The sequence below is a fragment of the Ailuropoda melanoleuca genome, chromosome 14, assembly GCF_002007445.2.
Source record: "Ailuropoda melanoleuca isolate Jingjing chromosome 14, ASM200744v2, whole genome shotgun sequence".
NCBI lineage: Eukaryota > Metazoa > Chordata > Mammalia > Carnivora > Ursidae > Ailuropoda > Ailuropoda melanoleuca.
In genome coordinates, this window is record NC_048231.1 from 17,734,181 (window position 1) to 17,752,789 (window position 18,609).

At 53.9% G+C, this 18,609-nt stretch overlaps 2 protein-coding genes and 1 long non-coding RNA gene across 15 annotated transcripts in view; 1 reads left to right on the top strand and 2 right to left on the bottom strand.

Moving 5' to 3' along the window:
• Nucleotides 1–4,711, bottom strand: part of POMT2 (protein O-mannosyltransferase 2) — a 44,335-nt gene extending 39,624 nt beyond the window's left edge. For all 3 annotated transcript variants that reach the window (XM_034642266.1, XM_034642267.1, XM_002926355.4), the window contains exon 1: nt 4,236–4,711. In XM_034642266.1, coding sequence (XP_034498157.1) covers nt 4,236–4,483 — 248 coding nt within the window. In that variant the 5' untranslated portion in view covers nt 4,484–4,711. The remainder of the gene's footprint in view (nt 1–4,235) is intronic.
• Nucleotides 4,712–4,819: 108 nt separating this feature from the next.
• On the top strand, nt 4,820–14,346 carry GSTZ1 (glutathione S-transferase zeta 1). Of its 10 annotated transcripts, none has more exons than XM_019807097.2 (11): nt 4,825–4,957; nt 7,216–7,399; nt 7,673–7,724; nt 8,961–9,047; nt 9,565–9,632; nt 10,125–10,205; nt 10,547–10,672; nt 11,795–11,873; nt 12,431–12,483; nt 12,961–13,010; nt 13,793–14,346. In XM_019807097.2, the coding sequence occupies exons 2-11, from the start codon at nt 7,382–7,384 to the stop codon at nt 13,917–13,919; spliced, it is 741 nt and encodes a 246-aa protein (XP_019662656.1). In that variant the 5' UTR covers nt 4,825–4,957; nt 7,216–7,381; the 3' UTR covers nt 13,920–14,346. The 10 variants fall into 10 exon arrangements, with proteins under 10 accessions (XP_034498159.1, XP_002926388.1, XP_019662656.1 ...); XM_034642269.1 differs by having other exon boundaries at nt 10,547–10,624; XM_034642268.1 differs by lacking the exon at nt 7,216–7,399 and having other exon boundaries at nt 4,820–4,957.
• Nucleotides 14,347–15,503: 1,157 nt separating this feature from the next.
• LOC117795956 lies at nt 15,504–18,331 on the bottom strand. 2 transcript variants are annotated; one of them, XR_004620141.1, is made up of 5 exons: nt 17,624–18,331; nt 17,086–17,159; nt 16,344–16,824; nt 16,040–16,138; nt 15,504–15,938 (listed from the first exon to the last, which is right to left on the bottom strand). It is a non-coding gene; the product is annotated as an uncharacterized LOC117795956 (long non-coding RNA). The 2 variants fall into 2 exon arrangements; XR_004620142.1 differs by having other exon boundaries at nt 15,504–15,958.
• Nucleotides 18,332–18,609: the final 278 nt, after the last annotated feature.

The following is an 18,609-nucleotide window of genomic DNA, read 5'->3' on the forward strand; positions in this document are numbered from 1 at the left end:
AGCCCAGGGGCTTACCATGGAAATACACTGACACACGGAAGCACACTAGAAAGAAGGGNATTATTTAAACCGTTCCAACACTTGTGGTTAGTTTTGAGGTCTTTTTGGAAACATACGAGATTTTTAATTCAAAAATTTCCCAAGTAAAACTAGTAGTAACATTCATATTTCTTCTCAGCTTTTATTGTGTTTGTGTTGAGAAAGACAATCCTTCCTGGCTCTCTCTTGTTCCTGCAGACCTTGCAGGGTATGCCAAGAACGCAAGGTCCTGGCCACTTTACTCAGGCCATTTCTCAGGGTATGTTTGCAGAAAACAACCTTGAGGGAAGAGTTAGCATCTCCCTCTGGGACAGAGAGCATTCTTGTTTACTGCTTATTATATAACAGTGGCTTCCCCAAGCTCGATATTCCTCAGCTATCATACAACACCCTGCACATACAGGCATTCATTCAGACCCAGGGCATCACATGGGACTTCGGGGGCAAGAGGAACTGAGGCTAACATGCTGATGCTCACCCTGCTTGCTGTGCCACGAGAAATAAAGTCCAAGTCTCTGACTCAGTACTTTGTCATTTGCCAGCATCCGTAAAGCAATGACAGGCTAACTTACTAGTTTGCAAGTTGGGTAAAATAAAATCCCAGACCCTGACAGTTTGTGGTCACAAGCATAGGATGCTGAGACATACCTTCCTGTAAGAGAAAGGACAAAAAGCTGGGGATGGAATCTGGTAAGTGAATGCCCTTGCCCGAGTGGTGCGCAAGGAAGATAGTAAGAGTCTCCCTCTGTCCTACCTATTAATGAGGCCTGAATGGAGAAAGAAACAGTTTGAATGCTGCCTTGGTTACTGCTCTCTCTCTCTCCTGGGCAAAACCAGAAAGAGATGTAATCATGACAATAGGGCAGCAAGCCTAGCAGCCCTAGCCAAAAGGCAATATGGATGTGGCTGCTAAATCAAGGAGTCGCCAAAGTTTACATAAATGATGCCAGCAGTAAGGACCTTGCTATTCAATACAGAACTTTGGGCAAAATGAAAACATTGAAAAGTCCTTGGGTGAGCTGTGTGCTCAGGACAAAAGGAAATGTGCCTTGCTTAGTTGCTCACGGCCACTCTCTCCCTCTGTGTCCCATGATCACCCCACCACCACCACCATCTCAGCTATGTTTAAAGGAGTAAGATGATTAAAGGCGGGGCCAAGGTTTCCCTGACCCTAAAGGGGCCTGAAGGCCACACACATGCATCCTAGTATGCTGGGGAACTCCAGAGAAAAGAGGGACTCAAACTCAGGGCAGGGACCCACATCTCAGCTCACTCAATTCCATGGCAGGGAGCAGGGACAATCTGCTAGACACAGGAATTACCAGAAGTGCTGGGGACTGCAGGGAGAGCCCTAGCAGTGTGTACAGGGACTAAAAGAAAAGGGCCCTTAAGCCCAGGGGCTTACCATGGAAATACACTGACACACGGAAGCACACTGGAAAGAAGGGGTGCCACGCCCATGGAGGAGCTAAAGGAAAGAAAAAGCTTCCTCCCATCCCCTGCATCCAGCACTCCACACTCTCCACTGGGGAATGGCATAATCTCTGGATGGCTGCCATTGTAGTTACTGATGCAGGCCTTTTAGACTCATAAGTTCAAGGAGGGGAAAGCACCCAAATTCAACTGATAGGTTTGAGTCAAGCTCCCAGTGGGGAAGGGAAGGTAAAATAACCTTGTGGGTAGGGCCCTTGTACTACTGTTGTGGCTCCCACTGTGGAATGTATGCTGGCAAAGACGATTATGCCATTCAGGGACTGCCATGTGGTCCAGGAGAAATAACATAAATTCCAAGAAGAGAAAGGAAAATCACAGCCTTGAAGACATAATGGCAGTTGGAGTCAAGAAAGGCCATGCTCCAGGATAACAGCGCCATCTGCTGGACGCAGGTACCAAGCACACACTTCTTTTAAAAGGACAGCTATCAATCCTGCTATTAATCTTTTATTGAAACTGAGTGCCTAATGGATGAAGGCCTTAGGACTCTTTGACTTGATATTGCCACTTTGGGGTGAGTCAACTTGGAATATAAGGCCAACAAAAAGGCTCAATAAGGCTTGCTGGTCAAATGGAAGTGATATAGCTGGCCTGGCCCTAGAGGCATCTTGACTTTATACGAGGTGGGAGCTCCCACTTTGGGAGAAACTATCTTCCACTCTGCCACCTGAAGCAAAACCACTGGCTCAGTGGAGCCTTGTTTCACAGAGGTTTCTCTCAAGATTTATGCCTGGTTCACTGATAGCATCCACTGGGCAGCAGCAATCATCCAGTCCCAGTGACAACTCTGGAAGGCCAACTGCAATATGGGTTGATGGACATAACTGGCTGAATTGAAAGTCATCACCCTTGCCTTACACAATATTCCTGAGAAACAGACAAGTTCTATTTTTATGGGCTCGTGGACTTTTGCCATTAGCCTAGCTTCTGGTGTACCACCTAGAGGACTATATACTGAGAAATGTAAATCACCCCTCTTCAGAGCCAAGACCTGTGGCAAAAAAAATCATGGCTGCCTGTCAATGGGACAATCTGGATCACTCATATAGATGCCCACTGTAAGGGTCAGTATTCTGATAAGACTAACTGAAATCAAGCTGCAGATCAAGCTTGTACCAACCATGCTACTGCCATTGCCACCTTGATTCATCAATGCTCCATGCATGGAAACACATCTACCATCATGGACTGGGCACAAAGTAAAGGACTATAGGTTTCTGAAGCAGAAATCATTACTGCATTGTGGTGACTCGTGATTCCTGCCAAAAGTTGGCCAATTTATCCTGTAATAAAGGAGGCCACAATGGGGCACTGGCGCTACCTGCTACAGGAAACTGACCATATTAGGACTTTGTTCCCCTCTCCTGGCTATCATTGGTACCTCACTGCTACTGACACATTTTCAGGTTAAATTGTTGATGATGCTGTTCCAGTCCAATCATCTGACTCCCCATATGTCACTGCAGCACCTGAAACTAAACTATGTCATTCCAAACCATCTACAGTCTGACAATAGTGCACTTTTTTCCCCCCAATGGCCACATAATAATGAGCCAACAGTCTAAGTATCTGATGACATTCCACACTCCCTACCCTCCAAAGGCATTTGATATTGTTAAGCATGGAACAATCTTCTCAAAATGATTTCTGACTCTACTTCCCTCACCTCCTCCTGGTTCACACACCTTGGTAAAGCAGTTTGGTCACCTAATGCAGTCATCACCAGAAAGGGTTCGTCTCCTCTTGACCACCAACTGGGTAATGATCAGGACGAAAGAGGTGGAGGGTTATATAAACCAATATTTTGAAAATTTTAGATTCTTCCTGGACTATTCCTGGACATGATCTTTCTCTCCCTCTAACAACTCCAGATCAGCGGGGTGGGGGAGGGAGAGGAGATTCAAACTTAATCCGGTTCGCTGATATTCATCCTGCTTCCTGCCCTGTGAGTAATGAGTCCTTTGTCTCTGACCCATGAGTCTCCTGTCTTCTGCCAGCACTCATGAAACAATAACAAGCTAATTTATTCACTTCCAAGCAGGGTAGCTCAGATAGTTTTTTAGCTGGCTTGCTTTTTGGTCAAGGAGTTCCATTTCTAACATTCCCTAAACTAACTTTCTGGTCAGGGATACTGACAAAACATGTTATCACTTGTTGGCTAAACAAATTAACTATTTTCAGATTGTGCAAAACTTTTCCTCCTTCTAGCTGGAGACTTTTTAGGCTTATCTCATGAAATCTGAGTCCTACAAAATAAAACCTTTAAGAAAACAAGTCTCTCCTCACAAGATGACCCCAGACTTGCTTCCCTTGTCACCATCTCTGGACACACAAACTGTCCCTGCTCCCAAGGATGATTTTCACCTCCCCTGATGCCTGGAAATCCTGCAGATTAGGAACTCAGGCCTTAGGAAATTCTGTACTAAGAATTTCCAATTCTCCTTGGAAGGTCAAAGCCACGATCTGAGAGACTGCTTCCTCGGATCCTAAGGAATCCCACTGCTACCCACCGGAGCAAAAACGACTCGTCTCACAGAACCTGCACCTGGCGGAAAGCAACTTCCAGCAACATGTTTCACCTCCAGCGCAGTCCCGCCCCTCCTCCTGTGTTTCCCGCCCCCTCCATGCCCCCGGGCCAATCAGAGGGCGCATCACTCCCACCCGGTTGCCATGGGACCCACCGAGTCCCTCCTGTCACTCACCAGATGTGCGGCGGCTCGTCCAGACGGTGGAAGCGGGTGGCGAAGGACAGCAACGTCACCAGGGCCAGCAGGGCCCACCGGCCGGCTGCCTCGAAGCGCCGCGAGCCCCGAGCAGGCCGTTTGGGACTCCGCGCTGCAGCCTCGGCGGCCACGTCCGGGCCCACAGCCCTAGTAACCTGGTGCCCACAGCGGCCCCGCCGGGGACGCAGCTCGAACCTTGCCGGGCCTTCGCCCACCGCCGGCGGCATCCTGCCCCTCCTCAGGATCGCCCTCCGGCTCGCCAACACGCTCGATCTTGCGAGCCGCCCCGCCAAGAAGTCACCCAGGGGCACCTCGGGGTACCCTGGGAAATGTAGTTCCCTGCGCCGGCAGCGGGCCCCGGGGCCCCGGCCTCTGGGCTGGGCGGGGAGCGCGGTCGCCGTCCGGGACGCTAGGAGGCGGCTGGTGGCTCAAAGCATGACGGATCGCCCGGGCCCGGCGGGCCGGTCGGGGAGAAAACGGGCTCAAAGAACTGCAATTCCCAGCAGCTTCGGGAGGGGGGCGTGGCGGCAGGGCGGGGCGAGCCAGACGAGACCGTAAAGATCGTTCTAGTCTAACCCCTCGCTTTACCACGACGGAAGCGCTGGTTCTGACGTGTCGCGACCTCACTGGGCCTCAGTCCGCAACGAGAGTCCCAGGCCTGGAAGAGGGGTGGCCCGAGGTGCGAGATGCAAGCGGGGAAGGTCTGTGCCACGCATCCGGGAAGAGGGGCGCTACTGAGAAACAGTGAGAAACCCTGGGGGCGGGGGTCAAAGGTGCGCCGGTCACGCCCTCCTGCGGCTTCCACAACGCACAACTCCCGGCATGCAGAGCGCCTCGCGTACTCCGCTCTGCGCCTGCGCGTTGCCCGCGGCCAGATACCGGCAGCCCGCTGGGGCCTGTAGTCCTGGGAGCTTTGCGCCGCAGGCGGCTTGCGTTCGTGAAGTTGTGGGGCGCTGTGGAGTTGCTGTACCCTCGCGCTTCAGCTGTCTCTCATAGTCCCCTCTGCTAGGCTTTCCAGACGTCGTCCCTTGCCTCCCTCTTCGGTACAGCGTCGCGTGCTCTTTCTGGCCGTTCGGCCGGACGGGTCATAACAGCGAGGGCCTTTCCGGGTGGTTTGCCATTTAAGAGAGCTCCTGGGGCGAGGGGAGCCAGGAGCCCTGCAGGTCGTCGCCGTCACCTGGGGAGCTTCCCGGGTTCAGTCTGCACTCCCCGGCCCAGAGCCGTGGGATCATCTTTGGGGGAAGGGGCCCGAGAATCTGCATGCTTAATAAGCGCCCCCAGGAGCCTTTTAAAGTCTTGACTCAAGTTTGAGAACCACCCAGGAAGGTGGCGGGCATATCAGGTGGAATATAGCATCACCTTAATAATGTCTAGCCCGCCCACTCCCGAATGGGATTTTAGGAGTCTTTCTTTCAAAACATGCATGAGAAATGGTTTTAAAATAAAATCTGCTAGGGTGGTCAGAATCCATATTTGAATTGGAAACAAAGTTCTTCCAGGAGTGGTGACGAGGTGAATACTTTACTTGGGCTTAAAACTTGGCTCTACAAGTGCAAAAAGGAACACGGGATAGTTTATATCACTGGTAAGAGGAAGAGCAGAAATTGCTCTCCATGATGTTTCCTGATGGCCCATAAGTAGAAAACTGGAGAGCAGTGGCATTCCCAGTGACTGTGGTCACCCTTAGTACAGGTCAAGATGGAACATTTAGTAATTTGGTAAAGCATTTCTCCGGGGATTCTAAGGTAACATCTGAGGCTCTCTAGTGGTCCCATGCCTCACCAGCAGTCCCTGCCTGTTGGCCCCAGGCACCCCTCCAGCCTGACCCGGGGTGTACCTCTGAATAGGGTACAGCTAATTTTGGCCTCCTAAATCCTCCCCTTCCAAGGACACCTGCTGTCTATCACCTGCCCTCCATACCAGGACCATCTTTACTTTCCCCACAAAAGGTGTCTCCTGGAAACCAACCTGGGAGGGCCTGCGTTCCCACTGTGCCCTCGCCTACCTAGAAGACAGAATTGGTATTTGAGGGATGGGGAAGGCAGGGTCACAGAGAAGTTTGGTGGGCTGAGGGGTGCGGAAGGCAGAGGGAACTTGGGTGAAATGTCTGTAGTCAGAGGGATGGTAGACAGGGGTGATCTAGAAATTCTGTTGTGTTCTCTGTCCCTCATCATATGGATACACATATGTCTTCCCAAAGATTCATGAGTGCTGATTACTGATAACTTCATCCTGGGCCCTGCTTTGAAATGCTGATCACCCAAGAAGCACCAGGGGGGTTAACTTTGAGTCTCTTAAACTTTAGATTAGAGATCACACACTCCACCTCCTCCAGTGTCTCGAGGTAACAAAAATGAGAGAAGAGGGCCAGGTAGGGCACATGGCAGATCAGAGAGGGCATGCCCAGACTGAAGGAGGCTATTCATTGTCTCCTATCAGATGGGAGGAACCCAAGACCACTGTATCTTTTTAAGAAAAAACAGACGATAGGATTTGTATATGAAACAGCCTGATTTTTTAATGTTGGCAACTAATTGAAACATTTTTAAGTACAAGTAGACCAAACACTGCGGGCTGTCCTCCTGTGACCTCAGCTTTGGAGTCAATGGGCGTATCCCCCAGCTGTTTTTAGGAGACCAGCTGAGAACCTGGAGGACCCGTAGGTGGTGGGCTAAAAGAGAGGAGCACCAAAGCATCAAAAAACTAGAATTCCTGGTCTTTCTGTCACTGCTGGAAGGAATTCAGCTATCATTTTAAGGCAACCCTTTGTTTCACAGATGAGGGAGAAAAGACTAGGGAATAGAGAAGGCAGGGATCTGCCCAAGGTCATGCAGAGCTGGTTCCTGCCCTGGGACCAGAGCTCAGGTACGCCAGCTCTCAGCCCACAGCACATGAACTACTGCTTCAAAGTCAGGACACCAAACCTGGCTCCACCAGCAACAGAAAAACCTTCCCACAGGTTGGAAAGAGATGCCCTTTCCTACCAGAGTCAAAGTTTCCCCGAAGCCTGTCTCGCCCAGCTTCCCATTGGCCCATGGGATCCACCCCCTTCAGGGTTCCTCCCCCTGCTCTGCAAGTTCTGGGAGAGGGGACATTCCTGAGAGTCCAAGGGTCACCACGACACCATGACTGAGTCTGGCAAGGTAAGGAGAGCACTTGCTGGCTGGCTGTCCCTTTGGGGGCCCCTTGGACCTCAGGGATTCATGACGGCACAGTTTGGAGCTGAGGGACCCCGAGGCCTCTGACCCAGAGAGCTCTGAGTCTGCCTGAGGCGCGGAAAGAGGCCTGGCGGATGGGAAGAAACAGCGCTGGCTTGGAGCCCCCTGGCTGAGTGCTGTTGCCTCTCCAGTGGGCTCTAGGGGCTGAGAATCCCAGGAGCATAGGTTAACGTGCATTCTTATCCTGTCTTTCCTCAGCCCATCCTCTATTCCTATTTCCGGAGCTCCTGCTCGTGGAGAGTTCGAATTGGTAAGAGCTGGGCCTCCACCAAGAGCCTCAGTGGGATGGGATGGGGGTAGAGAGAGCCCTGAGTGAAAAGCTGGCCAGGGACAGAGGGGTGTTCTGTCAGACAGGGCATCTCCACCTAGAAAGTCCAACAGGAAGAGAGTGAGGGTGGCAGGAAGGGTGGGTTGTTCTTCCCTCTCCCACACTGCTCTCGAAAGCCACTTAGCAACCACACTTAAAGCGGGCTCACAGAACCCAGAGGTGCTTGGTAACTGGCAGGGAACAGCTGGTCTTCCTCAGTTCTTATCTTATTTCATCTGGCAAATTAAACAGAACTGGCCAGCATCAACCCCAGAGGCTTCGAGGAAGCAGAACGTCGGGCCCTCCAGTGTGGTCCCGTTTTGACCCTGCCCTCCCTCAGCTTAGCACAGCTCTTGGCAAAGATCATAGGCACCGCTCATACCGAGGAAAAACCATGCTGAGTGTTTTTATGTACATGATTCCGTTGGAACCTCAGCAACCCTAGGAGGGAGGGATCATTATTGTCCCCATTGTACGGGTGAGGAAACTGAGGCACAGGGACGTTAAATAACTTGCCCAAGACTGTGTAGCTAACAAGAGGCCAAGATGGAATTCAAACAGCTAATCTGACTCTAGAGTCCATGTTCTTAACGACTGCACTGCGCTGCCTGTCAGACGAAGAGACTGAGGCACAGAGACTCATTAATTCATTAAGCTCCTTGCCCATGGCCTCAGCGCTAGCAAATGTGATGAAATCTGAACCCAAGCTGTCTGCCTCCAGGAGGGAGTGGCCCTCACTGGGAGCCGTCCACCGCGACCCTCCCCCACCCCACCCCACCGTCAGTCACTTGGTATTTGCAGGAATCAGTAGGCAAGAGCGCTGGGGTGCCAGAGGACACATTTCTTCCAGAAGACACCTCTCCTGAGCCCATAGCCTCTGCCCTAGCTGGCTAGATGGGAGCCACAGGAGTGCTGTCTCTGCAGGGCCCGTGTGGCCCCGGCCACTTGTCCACAAGGGGACTGACTACTGCTGAGGAGGGGCCCCGTGTCTCCCCGGCTCTCTTCAGACTGCGACGTGTCTCCTTCTCCTCCCCTCACTCCTTTGCCTTCGCCTGAGACCAGCCATCCCCATGTTTCAGTGCATGTGTGCATGTATACTACACACACACACACACACACACACACGTCTCCACTCGGTTGACCCAGTGTTTTTACCCTCACCTTGCCGGGGAAAATGAGCGGAGGACCCAGAGAGGAAATCTGGTCCCTGGAGTCACAGCAGATGCTGTCAGACCACCGAAGAGGCCTATGCCCTGCTTGGAATCGGTAGTCAGCAACTCTGAGGCCAGAGAAAGCGGATGGGAAAGGGATCCTTCTCTAGCGGGTGTCACTGCCTGTGTGAGCCCCTTGTGGTCACCTGAGCACCTTTCCTTGGTCTTCCGATGCCTTCATGAGGCAATAATGGCAAGTCTCCAACAAAGAAACCCTCTCGCCACTGTTTACGGCCCTGCAGGGGGCAGAGGTTATCAGGACACTTCCCGGCTGCCCTCCAGGAGCTCCCAGGCTGCTGGGGCGCACGCCTGGACAGCACCACCCAAGGGTGCGGGGACCCCATGGGGGTGTGGAGAGTAAGGCTGTGAGAGTTCAGGGGTGAGAGAGGCGGAGCGGCAGAGACCTGAGGTGGGGGAATGGTTGGTGACCTGGGAAGCTGGAGAGACGGGGACAGGGCCTGGCTGGGCCTTGATCACCTAGCAGCGTGGGGAAAGAAGCCTCCCTCAGCAGCGTCATGTAGCCCTTGGAAGTAGAGCCAGACGCTGTCCCCTGACTCTGCTGTTTCTCGTAGCTCTGGCCTTGAAAAGCATCGACTTTGAGACTGTACCTATCAACCTCATAAAGGATGGGGGACAGCAGGTAAGGAGGCCGTCCCCAGGCCACAATGTGGGAGTTGGAGGTCTTGGAGAGGGACCCAGCAGAGGGTGCAGTCTTCTGTCCCCTAAGAGGTGAATCTGCCAGCATTCCCTCGGGACTGGGGCAGGGGGCAGGCTGTGCAGCACGAGGAGCCATGGGAAGGACCCAGGTTCCAGGCCCCATGTCACAGCCCGGTCTCTCTGTGCCTGACCCCAGGTGAGTAGGTCCTTGCCCCATGCTGGGCCCTCTGGACATTCCCTGATACAGGGTACAGGGAAAAACACATAGCCAGGCCATTGGGGTGAATCCTGGAGCGCAGCAGCCACTAGATCTGGGGATACGGCATGGATCCCCCAGGCGTCTCTCTGCAGCCAGGGCTTTCCCCAGGGGAGGAATGTACAGTGGGTTGCAGCCCTGGGGTCTTCCTGTTGGCCTGGTCCTGCTCTAGCCAGCTTGGGCCAGGCTACCTCTCTCCTCAGGGCCTTGTCTCCACAGTTCTCTGAAGAATTCCAGGCACTGAATCCCATGAAGCAGGTGCCCGCCCTGAAGATCGACGGAATCACCATTGCCCAGTCGGTGAGTGCAGGGCCTGGGAGGCCCCTGGTGAGAGCAGTGCCCTGAACAAGAGGACCTCACAGCTCTTGTTTGCGTGGCCAAGTGCCTAGCCCTTCGTAGGGACATAATAAGTTTTTGTCAGAGGGAGGAAGTTTGGCTGGTTGTTTGGGGGAGGCGAAGGGAGACTCAAGCCTATGGGGAACCAAGTTTTGCAGGACAGGGGTCCAAAAGGAGCTCCTCCCTTGGGGAGTTTTGGGTTCAGGGGCTTGAGCTGAGGAGGGCGAGGAGGAGCTTGCTGGCCTGTCACTTTGGTCCAGGGGCCCGCGTGCCCTCGCCGTGCGTCACTGCTCCCCTCCAAACAGCTGGCCATCATTGAGTACCTGGAGGAAACTCGGCCCACTCCACGCCTCCTGCCGCAGGACCCGAAGAAGAGGGCCCAGGTGCGCATGATTTCCGACATCATCACCAGCGGCATCCAGCCCTTGCAGGTGTGGCTGCGGACCCCTGCACCCCTCTCGCATGCCTCCCCTCCCGCACGCGCGCTTACCTTTAGACACACGCTGTGAGGTGCCACAGTGGGGCACCCAGCTTGGGAGTGTGGGTGGCAGGAGGACAGGAGGGATTCTTAGGGGCTTAGACCTAGACCATGTGGCAGAGGGGCAAGGGATCCCAGAAATCATCTGCCCTGCTGGGTCCCCAGCCGCATTCTGAGAAACCCCAGGTTTTCCAAGGACTCATCCAGATGTGCTCTGTGCTCGAGGAGAGGGAGGGGCCTGGTGGGGGGGGTGGAGGCTGAGCAGCACAGGCCCAGGCCCACCTCCCCACCCCGCCTTTAACCAGAAGAGCCTCATCTGTTCTGTATTCTAGATTGGGAGTCTCAAAAGATTTTATTTTTTAAAGTTTTCACTGGTTAAAAAAACAAAAAAGAAGTATTCAAATGATTCATCTGTGTTAACCCCTGACTTTGCAAATGAGGAAATAGCCCCAGAAAGGCGGAGGGACTTTGCAGAGTCATTCAGTTAAGTATGGCAGAGCAAGCCCAGGCCCCCCAACTGTGCACTGTGCCCCCATCCCCGTGTTAGCTCCTCCTGTTTAACAAAGGAAGTTGGGGCAGACAGACAGCCCCATTTCACAGATGAGGAAGGCAAAGTTCAGAAGCGAAATGGCTCCAGGGCTGTAAGGATGGAATCAGAGCCCAGATCTCCAGAAGCCACTCCTGTGCTCCTCCTCCATCCGAGCCCTGCCCCTATGCTGCACCCCCCACGGGGAGCCATGTAAGGGAGATGAGTTGGATGCAGGGGAGATGGGCCTTAGGTTATGGCCACACACTTAAAAGCCACAGCAGCGCCCTGTGCCCCCACCCTTTCACGTCTCTGCCAGGGCCACAAGTTTCCAGGTAATGGGCCATTCGAGCAACTTGAGAAGGTGGTTGCTGGGATCACTCACCCCCTCCCAGTGCCCTAATGGGGGGAGGGGACTCAGTGGAGCCCAGGAGAGGACAGATGGACAGCCAGGGGGGGTGGGAACTGAGCTTCCCTGAGGGGGCATGGCCAGGAGTCAGGCCCAGCCCAGCTCCCAAAGCCAGTCACTGATTATCCTTGGTTGCATAGAACCTGTCTGTCCTGAAGCAAGTGGGACAGGAGAACCAGCTGACCTGGGCCCAGAAGGCCATCCGTCCTGGCTTTAACGGTGAGTCCTTCCCCCTTCAGGCCGCCCTGTGACCGCTCAGAGAAATGGCCCTGGTGCCCAGGGCCCTGGGCATCTGACACAGCCTCCCAGGCTCTTTGCTCTTGACAATGGCATGGGTGAGGGTAGGGGTGCAGGGTTGAGGAGGCAGTAGGGCTGGATGGCATCCAGATCTCGCCTCAACCTTGGGCACTTCCGAGAACCTCGGCACCTGAGGCCCACAACCCTTTGGAGCTGGATGGTCCACACTCTGCCTCCCTGCCCACTCCAGCCGGGAACCAAAGGCTAGTAATGCACCAGCCCATCTGCGTGAGAGCTGCTGCCTTGGCCAGTGATGGATCTTGTCTCTTCTCGGGGAGGGAATGGCAGCTGGACTCGAGGAGCCCAGGGAAACATCATCTGTCCCCACGTCCCCATGAACTCTCTCCAGATCTTGTTGGCACATTCCCTCTAGCACATATGCCCCAGCCTGTCACTCAGAGAGCTGCCCATTTCAGAACAGTGGGGGCCGAGGTCCATTCTGTGCCCAGAGTAAGATTATCCGTGCGGCCTCCCCACAGCTCTGGAGCAGGTCCTGTGGAGCACAGCAGGGAAGTACTGTGTGGGAGACGAGGTAAGCCCTCCCCAGGCCTTCCCACAGCAGCCTTCTCCCTCCACCCCGGGGGCAGGGGCAGGCCAGAGAGCTTCTGGAGGAGGCGTGGGGGTGGGGAGAGCACCAAGGTCATAACTGTGGTTCCAGAGCCCCCTACCTCATCCTGAGATGTCTCCTCCCTGCTGGGAGTCCTCAGTGCTTATGCTGGTGGTTTTTAACAAGCACAGTAAGATCCACTGAGACAATCAAACCTTCTCTGGCCACCCACAGACTTGGTTGTCACGACAACTGGAACCTGGCCTGGGAGAAGCACGGCAGCTCTGAGGACAGACCAGACAGGCCCGGGGGGAGGAGGGAGAGATGTGGGGCAGTGGGGGTGGGGAGGAAGAGCCAGAAGCAGACAGAAATGTCAGGGCCTGGCACCCCAGGGGATACACCCAGTGCAGCCGGTGAGTCGGGGGCAACCCCCGGATGCAGACCCACCCAACCCTCTTTCAGGTGTCCATGGCTGATCTCTGCTTAGTGCCTCAGGTGGCAAACGCTGAAAGGTAAGAGAGCTCTGCCACCGTCCCTCTTCCACCTGGTTCCTCCCCTCAGAATGCCCAGCCTCCTCCCACAGTCAGGCCCTAACTTCAGCTACTGGGGAAGCCTCTCACGCAGAGACTCTCCCTAACTGGTCAAGGAGCCCCCTGTGGCAGGCCCCCCCACCCGCTCCTGTGGCCTGGAAGAGACAGGCGGAAGACATCAGTGGAACGCCCCCTACCAGGCCCATCATAGTCCGTCTGATCCCATCTAGCCTCTGCTCCTAAGAGAGTGCCCTCGAAGAAACCACCCCAAGAGCCTGCTCCCCATGACGTGCCGTGTCCGTGCCTGGCAGGGAGCTCACCTCTGCTGTCGTCCATCAGCCTTTAGTGAGGCATGAGAGAGTATCTCTGTGGAAGGCATCACACCAGGCCCCGTTGGGCACAGGGGTTATGACACATTCACTGCCCCTGAGAAGCTTACAACATGGGTGGAGAGATTATCTGTGTATGTAAATGGCGAGCACTGCGCTTTACACGTAGTAGGTTCTCGGTGAATAGCCATGGCTTGGAACAGGAACAGAAGCAGTAGAGATGCTAGACTTACTGCATGAGACCCGCCCATCCCCAGAGCTGCCTGTGAATAAGGCCACCACGTGACCGGGCAACTTCCTGGTCCTTCCCTGGTCAGCCCCCGGGGCCTCATCCAGCCCTCCTCTGCGCATCCCCCGCTGTCCCCAGGGCAGTCTCCCTGGGCCCCGGCAGACCTGGTGTTGAGATGGTGTTAGACAGGTGTTTCTCTGTCACAGGTTCAAGGTGGATCTCACTCCCTACCCTACCATCAGCCGCATCAACAAGACGCTAATGGCCTTGGAGGCTTTCCAAGTGTCTCACCCCTGCCGGCAGCCAGACACACCCCCTGAGCTGAGGGCCTAGCTCTCCAACTGTGCCCCGTGGGGGAGGGGCAGGGAGAGGGTGCAGAAGCAGAAGCTCGGGGGTGGCTGAACAGGCCTGGAAACAAGCACGCCCTCACTGGAGAAGCAGGAGACCTGAACTCCTTGAACTTGGACACTAGCCCTGGATCTGCCTTCCCACTGAAACTCTTTGTGCCTCAGTCCCCTCATCTGTCCAGTGTGGGTAGGGTGGGGGAGAGGATGCGGGGAGGAAGGGGGCAGGAACATGACCGGTTGCCTGTGTCGTGGGGCAGTCGTGAAGATGAGGTGAGAATGTAGCCTAAAATGCTTGGCGGGTTCACCAGAGATGTAAGGGAGCCTGTGCGCCTCTTCCCATCCCCGCAGCTGTACCTGACTCCCGAGAATGCCCACATTGAAACGTGATCATTAAACTGAAGCCCAGGCCTCGGGACTGGTCAGTTAAGGCTAAGTTGCATTCTAGAAGATGAACACTCTTCCTAGATGGAATCCTTGAATCTGGGCCAGGAGAGAAAGAAGTCCAAAATCCTGCCAGAGAGAATCCGATCAGATCCCGAAGAGAAGATAGAAGCAAGCAGGAAAGAAAGCATTTTGTGACCAGCCGAGTTCCCAGGCTAGAATGGTACCAGTAAGTGTTCCACTGGGGCATGGAGGGGGAAGCTGGCCCTCTCAACCCAGTCCCACACCTTCAGGGCCAGCAGCCTCCAGACCAGTCCCAGGAGGAGGCACTTGGAATAAATCCCATCATGAAGGGCCCTGGGAACCGGAGGCAGGCTCCTCCATGGGCAGCGTGACCCGCCACTGCCCGGGCTGGCTCTGGACCCCACCCAGGTAGCAGCTTACCTTGAGGTCCCTTCTGGAAGTGGAACAAGATGACTTCTCCATCCTGTACCTGAGATTTCATTTCCCCTGCCTGGTTAAGGCTTAAACAGTGAAATCAGATAGAAGTGTCTGGTTCAAATGGAACCCACCGCTCTCAGTTGTGAGTCCCGTTTCTTCAGCCCTGATCCCAGGGCACCTAGTTCTCCCATCCTCCTGGGCTTCTTTGTGGCCTTTCTTTCCCGAACTTGGGCTCCAGGCCTTAGAATGACCAAAGCGGGCCACTCTTGCTCCTGAGACGCGCTGGTCCTGGCAGAGCCAGAAGCAAGCACAGGGCGGTACGTGAGACAGCAGTGCTGAGGAGGACTCGGTGGCTCCTCCTGCCCCGCCGCCATCTTTCCCCCGGCTTCCTCCAGACTTGCCTGGCTGGGTGAAGCTCCCACCTGGGCTCTCCAGGAAACCTTGACTCAAGAGATTAATCTCAGCCCAGGGATCAGGACTTGCACCTGATTTGGACATTGGAAGGTGAAGGTGAATAAAGGCCCAGTAGATTTAAGACAGCAGGAACCCCTGGCAGAGGAGGCTGGCCCTGGAGAGGCAGTGGAATGGGTGAGGAGCTGTGAGCATGCAAGGCCAGATGGGGTGCTGCTGCCACTTGACAGGGAAGAAGGAGGCAGCTGCTCTGCCCCTCTCCGGCAGGCGCTTTTGGGAGCCCAGATGATCCGAACTGGTTTCCACCACTGCTGAGGTTACCACCCTCCACCCCTTCCTCTTCCCAGGGCCATCTCCAGGCAACAGACAAGAGACTTCTGGGAAGTAAGGGAACTGGATAGTGTCCACATCCAGGACAGGTACAGCGACAGACAACCTGAGACTGCTTCCCCTGCCCCGAATGATTCTAGAGAGAACTCGGTACACTGAGGGGGTGAATGGGTTTTCCTGGAAGAAAACTGGTGGCTGTCCTTCTCCAGCTAGTAATGGGCTTGCCACCCCTGCCATTCAGTCCATCAGCTTGCAGTGAGCCTTCCCCAGTGAACTCTCCCTTTCAGCGTGCTTAGTCTGTTACCTATATGCTTGTCTGTCCAATCCAAGATGACTTCTGGGAGTTGCCGTATTTCAGCTCAGATCTTCTCCTAGACACTGTCAGAGTATAACTCGTTGAACCGGAGACTTTATCAGCCATCCTGAAACTGGTGGCAAAAGCCTAATGGATTGTAAGGAAACCTAAATCAGGTAAAGTGGTGATACAGCCTCTGTAGTCAAAACATTATCGAAATCATCCCTCGTCTATTGCACAAAACTCACTTTACATTAATTTTTCTCAAAGTTCCCATAGTTCCGGTCCTCTAGGTCAACAGTTTTCTGGTATATGTCGGATGTACATTGAACATCAGCTGTGGGGGGCTGGGAGGAGAGAGAACAAGTGTTGTGGGTTTTCCTCTGGGCTCAGCAGAGATCCTTGGAGTCCCATTTCTGAGGCTGTCCTTTCTGGGTGGCTTGCCCCAGACCCCTCCACCCCCAAACTCAGACAAACGTGACCATCCCCCACAAAAACAGAAATATGTCCAGGCCAGAGAAACTCCCCCTGGGCTCCTCTGGGGTGACTCACCTGGAACGTGCTGGGTTCCTGCAAGCATCCCACATGGATTATCTGCACCACTCAGAGGAAGTGACTAAACCTTTGTGGCTCTCGGCTGCACTGGCTTTACGAGGACAGTGGTCCATCTTCCTTTTATTTTTTTTTTAAGATTGTATTTATTAGAGAGAGAGACAGAGAGAGAGACAAGCAGAGGGAGTAGGAGGGGGAGAAGCAGGCTTCCTGCTGAGCAGGGAACCCAATGTGGGGCTCGGTCCCAGGACCCTGAGATCATGACCCAAGCCGAAGGCAGACGCTTAACAACTTATCTCACGATGTTTTCATAAAGGAGACTTTTGTCTTTTAAAGCTAGAACCTAAACCTCGGAGCTCTCCACACAGCTGGTAGCACCACAGGCTCGTCTCAGGACCAGGGCTGGGGACCATCCTTGCTACCTTCTTCTCCAGGGCCTACAACGACTTGGGTGTCTCCCGCAGGCTTCGGGGGGCCGGGCCTGTGAGGAAGTGGTGGCATTGGGAGGCTGCAAGACAAGGCAGGTCCAGGCAGCCCCCGCCTCAGGGTGAACTGGGGTAGGAGTGTGTGGAGAGGGGTGTTGGGATGCGCACAGGCTCTGGCCTTGCCGAAGGACCACAGCTGATGAGAAAGGAGAGCGGTCTGGTTTCTGGGCTTGCAGTTTTGAGTCAGAGAGGCTATCACTCTGTGTTCCAACCCTGGGCCCTCCGTGGAGTCTGGGTCACAGCATGGTTAGCTTTACCTGCCGTTGAGGGATGTGGAGACCCGAGACTCTGCTGGTTCCAGCATTGGGAATCCTCCTCTGGGGATCTGTGGCTGGACACATGGGAGACAGGAGAACCCTCTTTATTCCTAGAGGAACACAGCCGTACTCCAGGGAGTAAGAGAATTTCTAACCATCTTCCCTGCCTGAGAGCAGAGTTCCCTCCAGCTCCTCTAGGCCTGCACTCCTGACCCCCCATTACCCCCGTGCTGTGCAAGGTGACTAGCCTTGTTCCATAAGTGCTCGTTAGATGGAAACCTGTCCTTCCTGTACAGCCATGGCTGGCAACCCCCTCCCCTCCTGGAATGTCTCTCGTCTTTGGGGGCCCTAGAAGATCATGAAGGAGCAAAAATTGCCCTAAGTGCTCAGACTGGTCAGACCGAATGGCTGCGAGACTTAGCAATAATTAGGCTTCTCTAAAGGGTTTTGAAGACTACCTCTTCTGTGACTTCCTGAAGTCTGCAACTAAGTTCTTGTTTTCAGGGGTCAGAGGTATCTCTCGATTCAAAACCATCACCTGTCTAGGGGATATTTTCCAGCAGGGGCCTCTCTCTACAGGCTGAGTGGGTGGTAAAAGTCCTTCATTTCCACCTCAGTTGTCAGGTCTGTGGAGAACAATTGGCAGATCCCTGACTCTGGACGTCAGAGGCCACAGGGAGACCTGATCTGCAGCCACGGTGGGAGCAGCCCCAGGGGATGACGGGCAGACGCTGGAGTGGCCTGATGCTGCCAATTAGTGCAAAGGGTCTTTCACCGCTTGAGAAGTGGGAAATCCCCCTAAAAGGATGAAAACAGTAAAGAGGAGCTGCCAGGAAATACTTGAGGACAAAGCAGAATATATAGGATTTTGTTCCAAAGCAAAATACATTTCCATTGAGGGAAATAGTAAGCTTACTGAACATGCGGCTCATACACATACTCATAAGGACTCATTGTGTCGGCTCCTCCTAACTTTCAAACATAACTTATTTGGTTCTCGATTCCGAAGTCACCAGCAGGCATCATGCCACTTTGGGAGAACCTGTGAAGTAACATGGCCGCTGAATTTAGCCAGAACCTCATGGGTTAAAGCACATCAGATGGAATGTCAAGCGCTGCAGCGTGTAATCCCAAGCTGTGTCACAGTCAGTGAAATGACAGGAGTGCCCTGTCATTTTTATTTATTTATTTTTAATATCTTTTTATTATGTTAGTCACCATACAGTACATCCCTCGTTTTTGATGCAATGTTCCATGATTCATTAGTTGTGTATAACACCCAGTGCACCATGCAATACGTGCCCTCCTTACTACCCATCACCGGTCTATCCCATTCCCCCACCCCCCTCCCCTCTGAAGCCCTCAGTTTGTTTCCCAGAGTCCATAGTCTGTCATTTTATTTATTAATTTTATTTTTTTTTATTTCAGAGAGAGAGAATAGGGAGAGGGGCAGAGGGAAAGGGAGAGGCAGAGAATCTCAAGCAGCCTCTGGGCCCAGCATGGAGCTCAAAGCAGGACTCAATC